Below are 13,081 nucleotides of genomic sequence, written 5' to 3'. Positions count from 1 at the left end.
TGAATAAAATATTAAAATGGAAAAAAAAAGTCACATATTTTGCTTGACTTCCTAGTTTTCCTTAGGGCTTCTTAAACTTTCCAACATGGCATAGAAGAGTTTTGGAAAGAGAAGAGTATTAAGATATGGATAATATCTAATATACTTTTAAAAATATAATTAAGATAAAATCATTGAAATGCTGTGTATCAATACTCAGTGAAGTGAGGTTTATAGTTTCATATATCTTGTTAAACTCTACTTCCCCAAAAAGTACGGGGAAGAAAGAATTGACTAAGTTTTTAATCAATAGGGTTTTGGAGTAGAAAGACATAGAAAAAGCAGAGAAACCATTCCTAATAATATAGATATGTCTATAATATGTGAGTTACCAGTTCCCACAGGGACACCTGAGAGTCTGTTCCTCTACCAGCTCAGGCAAGACCTTTGGTCTCCATGTTAATTCTGCTTACCTTTCCTCTGACTGCTTTAAAATTTTCTACCTATAATTCTAAAATCACTAAAGAAAAATCAGCAATATTCTTAAAATTTAGTATTATTTTAAGCCAGAATGTTTACACACACACCCCTACATACCATATATATATATGTAGCATATATTCATTATATATATATATATATATATTCACTCATTTAATCAATGTAGATATTTAGCAGGATTTGGAAGGCAAATCTATGTGTAAAAATATTCTTGAAATGATGAATTGGGCTGCTCGGGATAAAGTGATTTTCTTTTGGGAAATATTCCAGAAAGATTATATGGAATTAATCCATATTATGGAATTAATATGGAATTAATCTTATATGATGGATTTTCTTATATGAACACCAAATAATCGATGCAAAGTTATATGGGGGGGCTTGTAGTACAGGCTTTTCTCACTACATGAGTATTCTAGGGACCCATCTGTGTTAATGTACCAGCTGGCATTGTTGTGAGACACTGCGTTTGGCTTCAGTGAATTTTTCTGAAGACTCCTTCAATGTTGGCCCATTTCATGATGGGTGATTTATGAGCACACCTGCCCAAAACACACTGAGTGTTCAGCCGTTTTTGACCAAAATAGTAAGACCCCCCAGACCCTTCCCTCTCTATTCACCCAATCTTGCCCTAAGCGACTTTTTTCTTCCCTGGATGAAAAAAGTCCTCAAAGGAAAACATTTTAATGATGTGGAAGAGATGAAACAAAAAATGGCAGAAGCACAGGAAGACATCAAAATCAACGCATTCAAACACTGTTTTGAGCAGTGGGAAAATACATCTTGACTAGCATACTGCATCAAATGGAGAGTACTTTGAAAGTGACTGAAGTTTAAAGATGTAAGAATAAATACACACTTTTATAAATAAACTCCATTTGGCGGAGGTTCCCCCATTGTATATACATTTGTGTGTAAATACATATATGTGTATGTATATACACACCCATGCACATATACATATCCACATATATATATACATATATTTTAAATTACCCAAATGAGAACTTGATGGCCAGGTATTACTTGAATTACTACTTACATTGTGCTTTGTGAGGTTTGAAATATTAGTAGCTATTGCTTGTAGCCAGTCAATGCAGTCTTCAGCAGAGAGGCACTGAATAATCCCACTGGAAACCCCATCCACAGCAATGACTTGAAAAGCATTCTGCCTGCAGATATGTCAGAACAAATCAGATCAAAACATCATCTCATTTATCTATTTGTAACTTTAAATTAGATCGGCTGTAAAGCTCTTATTTCAAACAATATAAATACAGCTTCAAATTCAAATTTGCTTACTTCTCTTAGTATCTCTATTTTAAAATGGGAGACTGAAGATAAACTAAGCCAACATGTAATTTTGAATTACTAGAATACATCTTGAGATTCAGATAAATTTAGAGACACTGAGTTATGAAATATGTATTATGTAAATGTAAGTACATCTATTATATTTTAGGATTTTTGTCCCAATTTACCATAAAATTATACATAGAAGTTCATTATTTTGGCTACCATCATCTCTTCACATTTTTTCAATGCACCTTCTTATTTATAATTGAAAGGTTATATGACAACACAAATATTAAATATCATGTGAAAAGTCACCTGTTATCGAAAGCCGCTGCATTTTGTCAATTGTTAAACCACTTTCGATCTCAGTATATTCACCTTCTCATGGATGGTTTGGAAAATGAGGCCCTTGTGGCTCCTCTTCAGGTCTAAATTTTCATTCTCTAAGTTATGTGAATGTTGTGCATTTAAATAGCAATTAAACTTTCCTTAAAATGTAATAACCAGTGTAAATATCTCCATGATCTTTTGTTGATTTTTTGTTGTTGGAGAAAAATGATGCCCTTCTAAACTGTTTACCAGAGTCCTATGGAATTTAAAGCAGCTCTGTACAGCTTTAATATTTGCTTTTTTTCTGTATCAAGTCTTGCGTGTTCAGATATCAGCTTAAAGAACAGGAATAGACAAAAATCTCAAAATAAATGGAAGGTAACCCAATGTCTCATGCTTGGGAATTACTCTATTGCACAACACAGTTCACTTCAGAAAATGGACCAATTGCAGTTAAATTCTGTCTTAGGACTGGGCATTTGGTAAAAGCCTTTTGCCTCGAAGACACCCTGCATCCAAATTATAAATATTTTTAGAGAAACTTGTCCTCATATCTTTTACCAAGAACTTTCAAGTGATAACAAAAATGTATTCAATTTTTTTTTGTTTTATCTTAAAACTACATGAAAGGCCTTTAAGATGTGCAACTGATGTTGTCTCTGAAGTAATCTCTTGTTGAACTGGTGACAAAAATATGCATAGCATGGAAAAATAAAACTTTACATAATTTTCTTACTTTTAATTTTGATACACAACAGGAAGATTAAAAAAATGTCTAGACAGAAGCTCAACCATCCTTGAACAATGTGAATAAATTTGAGTTTAGCAACATGCATTTCCTTCCACTCCCTGACAATCACAGTCATTGCTTCATGTACCATAAATGAAAGCATGTTTGAGCATGTTTGTTCTTTCTGCTTTCAATAAATCATAGCAGCTGGTTATCTTAGCTGACTACAGTTAACATACCTAGGTCACATCTGCAATCTATGTAATTATATATATAAGATAGGTCCTAGCTAAAATAATTCTGAAGAACCTTTTATGAACCCAGGCTTGTATATTAGTATCTATTACTTTTTATATTCTGTTTATACTTTTCAGGTTGATTTGATAAAAACCCAATCATAAGTACAAGTGAAGTAAGTAAAGCCCTGGTTAGATGGCTCAGTTGGTTGGAGCACCTTTACATACACCAAAAGATTGCATGTTCGATTCCTAGTCAGGGCACATACCTAGTTACAGGTTCAGTCCCCATTTGGGGTCCTCACAGGAGACAGATAATCCATATTTCTCTCTTATATCAATGTTTCTCTCTCTCTTTCTTTTTCTCTCCCTTTCTTTCCCTCTAAAATCAATAAACATATCCTTGGGTGAGGATTTTTTTAAAAAAGCAATAAATAAATTAATTAATTAATTAAATAAATAAAGTGAAGCATTTGAAAGATTTCTTTGCTTACATATAATCTCTTAAAAAAACAGACTCACTATAAAGATTACCACCTGGTACATAGTTTTGCCTTTACTATTGAATAAATGAGAATATTGATGAATTAGTAGTTCACTCGGCCTCAATTTTCCCTAAAGGAAAATGAGAATAATATACTTTACAACTTAACAAGTATTTATTAGTAACTGGTACAATTCACATATGTTCAAATATCACTGAAGTTCTATGAATACTTTTCTTCTGAATAATCCATTAATATGTGGTCATGATAGCAGTATTTAAGAGCATTTAGTGAGAATGTCTCTACATGCACCGTTTGTTTCACCAAGCATGAAGAAGAACTTCGGTGCCTTTGATTTTATTTGTAGCTTTTAGAAAATGTAATTCTTCGAGTTGAGATTATCAGTAGTTACAGAACAAAAAATATTTATTTCATATAATTTGATTGCATACTTTTTAATATGAATAGAATACATTATCCATTTATTTACTATTGTGAGGCATTAAACCTTAATAATATGTATACGAGTCTCCAAGCTACCCAGACAAAATTGTAATACTCACTACACCCACAGACACACACACACACACTTGCTGGAAACAAAAGTTGCAAAATTAAAGAGTTATATAATCTGAAGTTTTGAGTGCAGATTAATTTTATAATCTCATTCAAAATATTTTATATTTTTCTAATTATTCTTGGTTATTGGTCTGGCAACAAAAATTATTCTCAAATGTGGTTGAATTTGAAAATAAGTTTATTCATTTTTTTTTACTTATTTTTATTTTTTCAAAAACCCAGGTCATTCCACTGGCTGGTGTGGCTCAGTGAATTGAGTGCTGGCCTGCAAACCAAAAGGTTGCTGGTTCAATTCCCAGTCAGGGCACATGTCTGGGTTGCAAGCCAGGTCCTGAGTGGGGGCATGTGAGAGGCAACCACACATTGATGTTTCTCTGTCTCTCTTTCTCCCTCCCTTCCCCTTCTCTAAAAATAAATAAATAAAATCTTTTCTAAAAATCCAGGTTTTTTAAATTGAAATTATTGGTCTGACATTGGTTAATGAAATTATATATGTTTCAGGTGTACAGTTCTATAATACAACAGCTGTATATTGTACTGTGTGTTCACCACCCTAAGTCAAGTTTCCTTCCATCACCATTTATCTCCCCTTCCCTTCTTTTACCTTCCCCAATCCTCCTCCTCCTCCGGTAATCACCATAGTGTTTTCTGTATCTGAGTTTTTAAATTTTTCAAAAGTAAATTTATTCATTTAAAATTCAAATTTAGTCTTACTTTATATGAAAAACATACTATCCACTATAAAATCCATAAATAAATTTAATATAACTTTTGCATATACATAAATATATATGCATTTATGATTAACACAATTAATAATTCTTGTTTTGATTCATTATTGATTTTATACCACATGAAGGCATATGTAGGAACATGTTTAAATTTGTGAGGGGGTAAAACACTAATTCAAAAGAATACATGCACCCCGATTTCATTACAACATTATTTACAATAGTCAAGTGTAAAAACTACCCAAGTGTGCATCAGTAGATGAGTAGGAAAAATAGCTGTGGTATATGTACATGCAATAGAATTTTATTCTGCATTTAAAAAGGATGAAATCTTGCCATTTGCAACAGCATGGGTGGGCCTAGAGATTATTATGCTCAGTGAAATAAGTCACTCAGAGGAGGACAAATAGCGTATGAGTTCACTGATATGTGGAACTTAAAGAACAAGCACGTTCCTGTTGTTGGGTTTGTGCATGAGTTTTTAACAGTCTGTTGAGAATGTTCTATCCATTGAGCTAAGTTATTTTTATTGTAATAACACCAAGTTTATGTTAAATACTACTGGAATATAGTATAATACTGAATTATAGGAAAAATAACTTTAAGATTAAAAAAGAAACCTATGATAATATTGATACTGAAAATGCAATATACTGGGGAATTGAACTTAATCCTCTCCATGAAGTCATTTCTGTAGAAACTAACTGGCTGGAAAAAAATGAGAGGTTCCAGATATTGATATAGTAGAAAGTCTTAATTCATCTGGCTAAACATATCAAAGGTACGAATAACAATGGACGGAGAAGGAAAACATTAGCTTAATAAAAAACTCTGATGATTCATGTAAAAGGTTTTTTGGTTGGCTGGGATGCTTGTTCTTCTTAGATTCTTCTTTGTGTAGTATTAGATATTTTCTATTCCTAATCAATGTTATCAGTTTAATACTATTACTCCTATGTAAGTGCTATACTAGATGAAAAAAAAGCAAAATTTAAGACAAGCAGCAAAAGACTCGGATAATGGTAGCTCAAAAATTAGAAATGGTCCAGAATATTTTTGAATGAGGACATATAGGATCTGACAGCCTCCCATTCATCTGCCTTTTTGAATAATGGCGATTTAACCTTAAATGGTATCTAAAGTTACAGTCTTGCCCCATTCCCAGCATCTGCCCTGTTCAGCAAGACAAATGCTGACTCTGAGAGGTCCTAGGAATGAGCCTTCCTAGCACTGTGGAACCTCCGTTATTCAACCAAATGGTTGGTCGTCAATGAATCCTTTGGATTAATTTATGACCAAAAAGGGGACAAGTGGAAGAAGAGGTGCCACATATTAACCTGACAAGCTCAGGGGAAGCCTGAAGGCAGCCTTACAAACTCAGACCTAAAGTAACCACAAAGGATGGTCTAACATGAAAATTTATTAACTAAAAGCAGTACATGGCAGATAGCCCTGTTCTCCACCAGTATTTTTCTCTAACAAAGGTCAATCTTTACCTTAACTAAGCCTGTCTATTGTATTTTTGCATCTATGATAAAATACTTTTGGAATGTCAAGGTAAGTTCCCTTTTTCCCAAACCCCTTGGGCGTGTGGTGAGACAACAAATTCCCTCATTGCTATTGTTATGGTAATTTTTGATTGTTAACTATCCTTTACTCACCACCTATGTAAAAGTGTCCATCATTTTACCTTTTATCCAATCCCAGAGTTTTCCCTGCTTTGATTTCTCCTGCCTCCCCTAACCTATCACCAATGGACTTCACCTAACCCCCTTATGACTCGTCCTTTGATTCTTTTTTTTAAATCAATCAATTAATTTTTTGTCTTTCTTTCTTGTTGTTCAAGTATAATCATCTCCATTTTCACCTCACCATGCCCCCCTGCCCCAGCCATCTGCACCCCCCCACCCTTGAAACCACCCCATTTGGCTTTGTCCATGTGTCCTTCATACATGTTCCTTGATGGCCCTTCCCCTATTATCCCTCTCACTCTTCCTCTGTGGTTACTGTCAGATTGTTCTTTATTTCAATGTCTCTGGTTTTATTTTGTTTGCTTATTTGTTTTGTTCATTAGATTCCACTTATAGATAAGATCACATGGTATTGCTCTTTCACTGCTTGTATAAAATAAGGTGCTAAACTGCCATTCTCCAGAGTATTTCTCAATCCATTGAGATGTTGAGATGACTTTCCAGCTATCATCATCAGTTTGGCTCAAATAAACAAGAAAAAAAAGAAAGGAAGGAAGGAAGAAAGGAAGAAAGGAAGGCAGGAAGGAAGAAAGGAAAGAAGAAAGAGGAAAGGAAGGAAAGGAGGAAGGGAGGAAAGGAAGGAAAGGAGGAAGGAAGGAAGGAAGGAAAGAAGGAAGGAAGGAAGGGAGGAAGGAAGGAAGGGAGGAAGGAAGGACATTAAAACAGAAAAAAATCATGAGGAGTTGAATAGAAGCAAAATGAGAAAGCATTTCAAGCAAGAGGAACAAGTTTGACAGGTTTGGAGAGGCTGTACTACCGCTTCCTTGAGAAGTGCAGAATATCACAATGGAAAAGCAGTGAGGTTTGGAGTTAGCACCTTTATGTCACTCAAGGAGCTTCAAGTTCTCCATGAGGAACTGCTGCTGAACATACCAGAGAGGGCTACTATCATGGTTAGATTTGTCTGGAGTGTTTGGTCCTGTGAGACAAGTTAGAGACCATTATAACTGAAATAACATGTATTTGTGAGAGTGAAAAAGAAGCAATCAGTTCAAAGGATTTTAAAGAATTAGAAAGGATGTGATTTAATTACTTTTTTTTTATTTTAATAGAACGTGAAGGAGTCAGTAGGGTTAAAATTACTCCAGAGTTTTGGACCTCACTGGTTGTACAGCTTAGATGAGAGAAGGAAGGGAAAGCACACATTTTTTTGACAGGAGATAATTAATCCTAAAACAAATATCAGCAGTGTGAAAAGCGTGACATTTTGAGAGAAATGCAGGTTGTTTGACTTTATATACATGCATATGGGAAGCAGCCAAGTCCTAAATTGGTGATGAAGCAAAGCTCCATCATTAAGAACTTTACAAGCCATGCTACAACATTTCTATCTAATTTTGAAAGCCAGGGAAAACCAATGAAAATATTTAAGCGTTGGAATAAAAGGATCAGATTTGCGGTTTAGAAAGATATCTCTGTGGTGGTTAAAAAGACAGGAAACATAATGAAGTAAGAAAGGTGTAACAATGAGAAGAATTTGTTTCTGGAGAGTGGTTCTGTCTACATAGGAAAGGATAATTACTCAAAAAGTATTGAAAACATGACATTTACTTGATTTGGTTATTTGAGAAGTTGTTGAATGAAAAGAAATGTAAAAAGCAGCACTCCGGTTAGTGACTTCAACATATACTCTATTTCTGAATGAGTTCCATTCACATACAGCAAGTTCAGAATTGTTTCTGCTCTACATGTGCTCCCTTCATTCACTCCCTCGTTTTATCTTTTATTATTCAGGGTTCAAACCTAAACTGTTTGGTGAGGTACATGGGTTCTTTCAAACAACTTTGCTTTCTATTTCCCAAGGTTAACTTTACCAAACTGTGTTATGATTAAAAACCCTGAAACGCATCATCCCCCAAATGCACCTCTCTCCCTCAACCCTGGTATTTCCTTTGTCTAAAATGTCCTTTTATCCCACTTAATTTATTATCTACAAGGTTATTACAGGTAACAATTTATTTGTGTGTAAAATGAAGATGGCAACATTTGTCCTGTATACCTCACATATGTAAAAACTATTTTAAAGCATTTTTTAGTTTGTAACAACATTAAGAAGGTACAGAGATTTCCTATATACCTCTTGCCCTCATACATACATGCAAAGCCTCCCTCATTATCAACACCCGCCACCAGAGGGGCACATGTGTTACATTTGATGAACCTACATTGACACGTTATTATCACCCAAAGTCGAAAATTTACCTTAGGGTTCACTCTTGGTGTTCTACAGTCTATGGGTTTGGACAAATGTACAACAGCATATGTCCATCATTATATTATACAGAATATTTTCACTGCCTAAAAGTCCTCTCTGCTCTGCCTGGCTATAAATACCAACACCCCACCATTTCCAGCTCTGGCGATTACTGATCTTTTATTGTCTCCATAGTTTTGCCTTTTCTAGCGTGTCACATAGTTGGAATCATACAGTATACAGTCTTTTCAGATTAGTTTTTTTTTTTTTTTCCATTTAGTAACAGGTATTTATGGTTTCTGTTATTTTCATGGCTTGGTAGTTATTCTCTTTTTAGCATTGCCTGGATGTACCATATTTTATTTATCCATTCACTTACTGAAAGATATCTGTCTTTCAAGTTTTGGCAATTGTGAATAAAGGTACTATAAATATCTATGTGCAAGTTTTTGTGTGAATATAGTTTCAATTCCTTTGGTTAAATACCAAGAAGTATGATTGCTCTATCATATGGCAAGAGTATTTTTAGTTTTGTAAGAATACACTGAATGTCTTCCAACGTGACTATACCGTATGCATTCCCACCAGCTGTAACTGAGAGCCCCTGGTGCTTCACATCCTCACCAGCATTTGATGTCAGTGTTCGGGGTTATTACCATTCAAACAGAGGCATCATGATATCTCATAGTTCTTTCTTTTTCTTTTTTTCCCACATTTTTTATTGTTGTCCAAGTACAGTGTCCCCATTTCCCTCCTCCACTCCCCCACCCAGCCATCCCCACTTCCCATCCTTGATCTTACCCCCCTTGGTTTTGTCCATATGTCCCTTATACATGTTCCTGAAAACTAGTTTTAATTTGAATTTCCCTGATGATATGTTTATTTGCCATCGCTATATCTTCTTTGAGGAGATGTCTATAGACGTTTTTAGCCCTTCTTTGGTAGATTTTTTTTTTATTGTTCAGTTTTAAGAGTTCTTTGTATATTTTGTATATTTTGTATACTTTGTCAGATATTTCTTCTGCAAATATTTCCTCCCAGGATATGGTTTGTCATCTCTTTTTTCTGACATTGTCTTTGGCTGAACAAAAGTATTTAATTTTAATGAAGTCCAGCATATCAATGATCTCTTTCATAGATTATATCTTTGTTGCTGTATTTAAAAAATCATCACCCTACCTAAGGTCTTACAGGTTATCTCCTATGCTATCTTCTAGGAGTTTTAGAGTTTTGTGTTTTACAATATGTCTTTGATACAATTTGAGTTAAATTTTGTGAAAAGTGAAAGATCTGTATTTAGATTCTTTTTTTTTTTGCATGTGGATATCCAGTTGGTCTAGAACCATTTAAAAAAAAAAAAAAAACCTAATGATTTCCCCCCATTTTATTGCTTTTGCTGCTTTGTCAAAGATCAGTTGACTATATTTAAGTGAATCTAGGTTGGGCTATCCATTCTGTTCCATTGATCTATTTCTTTATTATTTTTCAATCCCACAATGTCTTGATTACTGTAGCTTTATAGTGAGTCTTAAAGTCAGGTACTATTAGCCCTCCAACTTGTTGCTTCTTAGTATTGTGACGGCAGTTCTGGGTCTTTTGCCTATCCACAAAATCACAAAACAACTTGCTGGGATTTTGAGAGACTGCATTGGATCTCTAGAACATATTGGAAAGAACTGGCATCTTGAACATATTGAATCTTCCTAGCTATGAACATTGAATATCACTCCATTTAACTGTTATTTGATTTTGTTCATCAAAGTTTTTTAAACTTAATCATACAGATTTTGCATGTATTTTGTTAGAGTTATAGTTAAGTATTTCATTTACCTGGTTGCTGATGTAAATAGCATTGTGTTTTTAAATTCAAATTTTACTTGTACATTAATTGTATAAAGAAAAGTCATTGGCTTTTGTATATTGATCTTGTTTCCTACATACTTGTTATGATTTATTATTAGCTCTAGGATATTTCTTTTGTTGATTTTTAAAATATTTTCTACATATATGATAATGTCATCTCCAAACAAAGACAGTTTGATATCTTTTCCCAATCTGTATACCATTTTAAAAAATAATTTATTTATTTGAGAGACATCCGTTTGTTATTTCAGTTATTTATGCATTCTTTAACTGATTTTTTATGTGCCCCAACCTTGACATATCAGGATGACACTCTAACCAACTGAGATACTGGGCCAGGACCCAGCATGTTTACCTTTTATTAGCCAGGACCTCCAGTATGGTGTTAAAAAGGAGTAGGGAGAGGGGATGCTCTTGCCTTACTCCTAATTTTAGTGGGAAACTTTCTTGTTTCTCACCTTGAGTTTAATGTTAGCTGTAGTTTTTTATAGATACTTTTTATCAAATTGAGAAAGTCCTACTTTACTGAGTCTTTTTTAATCATTAATGGATGTTATATTTTTTGAAATGCTTTTTTCTGCATATATTTTTATAATCATGTGATTTGTCTTTTTTGTTGCTGTTGATTTGGTGGTTAATATCAATTTTTTAAATGTGAACTAGGTCTTTATAGCTGAGAAAAATCATGGTTGTGGAATATAATTCTTTTATATATTGTTGGATTCAAATGGCTAATATTTTGTTGAGAATTTTTGCATCTATGTTAATGAAAGATATTGGTCTGTATTTCTTATTGTTGTTCTTCTTCCTGATAATGTATCTGTCTGGTATTGGTATGATTTTAATATTGATTTCAAAGAAGGAGTTAGAAAGTATTACTCCTTCTTCTGTCCAGTGAAAGATCATAGAGAATTGGTATAATTTCTTTCTTAAAGTTTTGTCAGCATTCCCACTGGATGTGGCTTTCTGTTTTGGATGCTTATTAATTTTTGATTCAGTTTCTATAATATATATAGGCCAATTCAGCTCATCTATTTCTACATGGGTGAATTTAAGCAAATTTTGCCTTTGAAGGAATTCATTGATTTTGTCTAAGCTATCAAATGTGGATATAAGTATTGTTCATAACATTCCTTTATTATCTTTTTAATGCCCATAAGATGTGTAATGATGTCTTGTATTTCTTTCTGATATTATAGATTCATTTTCATTCTCTCTTTTTCTTAGCCTGTTTAGAGGCTTTGTCAATTATATTGCTTTTTACAAGAAACAGCTTTTGATTTTCTTGATTTTTTTTCTATTGGTTTCCTGTTTTCAATTTCATTAATTTATGCTCTAATTCTTAGTCCTTTTCTTTAATATTAGTTTAATTTACCTTTATCTAGTTTGATAAGATAGAAACTCAGGTTATTGATTTTATGTCTCTTTTTTCTTAATATATGCAATTAATTCTATAAATTTTCCTTCAAGCAATGTTCTTACTGCACCCCAAACTTTTTTGGTAAGTTGTATTTTTATTTTCATTTAGTTCAAAATATTTTTAAATTTTGCTTGAGATTTCTTCTTTCAGACATGTGTCATTTAGAAGGGTATTGTTTAATACCCATGTATTTTTGGCTTTTTATTTAAATATTTTATTTACTTATTTTTAGAGAGAGGGGAAGGAAGGGACAAAGAGGGGGAGAAACATCAGTGTGCGGTTGCCTCTTACACACCCTGTACTGAGGACCTGGCCTACAACCAAGGCATGTGCCTTGACTGGGAGTCAAACCAGCACACCTTTGCTTTGCAGTCTGGTGCTTAATCCACCGAGCCACACCAGCCAGGGCTTGGGCTTTTCTTGTTATCTTTCTGTTATTACTTTCTACTTTAGTCCCATTGTGTTCTGAGATCAGACACTGTATGGTTTCTCTCATTTTAAATCTTTACAGTGTGTATTATGGCTCAGAATTTGGCCTATCCTGATGAATATTCTATTACATTATATTTAAAACTTATGGATTGGGCTTCTTAAATCTTTACAATCTGTTAAAAATGCTTGTTTTATTATTTCTACCTGTCAAAATCCAATTAAAAATGTAAAAAAATAACTCAGGTGCCACCTGTTCCATGTTATTTTTTATAACTCATGTATTTGAAATGAATCTCTACCATTTTAGTAATCCCATATTTCCTAGTCCAGTTAGTATTTGTACTTGTTCTCTACAAGTAAAGGGTTAGTAACCTGTTTGTGTGTCTGCTGAATACAGTTCTTTCTTACTAGGCTGCAAGTTGGATGATGAGGTGCCATGCATGTTAATTTCCATTGCTTGTAGTCCTGGTACACTGTTAGTGCTCTGAGTCTTAACTTGTAAATGCAAAAGTATTATCCCCATTTTATTTTAACAATCTCCTGTTTTTGCTAAT

General features: G+C 33.7%; 1 protein-coding gene across 1 annotated transcript in view; it reads right to left on the bottom strand.

The window, feature by feature from the left end:
• Positions 1–13,081, bottom strand: part of SNTG1 (syntrophin gamma 1) — a 534,413-nt gene that overhangs the window by 214,717 nt on the left and 306,615 nt on the right. The window contains exon 11 of the mRNA XM_024578290.3: positions 1,523–1,652. Within this exon, the coding sequence (XP_024434058.1) occupies positions 1,523–1,652 (130 nt within the window). The remainder of the gene's footprint in view (positions 1–1,522; positions 1,653–13,081) is intronic.

The sequence above is a fragment of the Desmodus rotundus genome, chromosome 8 (genome assembly GCF_022682495.2).
Source record: "Desmodus rotundus isolate HL8 chromosome 8, HLdesRot8A.1, whole genome shotgun sequence".
Taxonomy (NCBI): Eukaryota; Metazoa; Chordata; class Mammalia; order Chiroptera; family Phyllostomidae; genus Desmodus; species Desmodus rotundus.
Note: the sequence above shows the minus strand (reverse complement) of the source record. Positions and strands in the feature narration are given on the sequence as shown.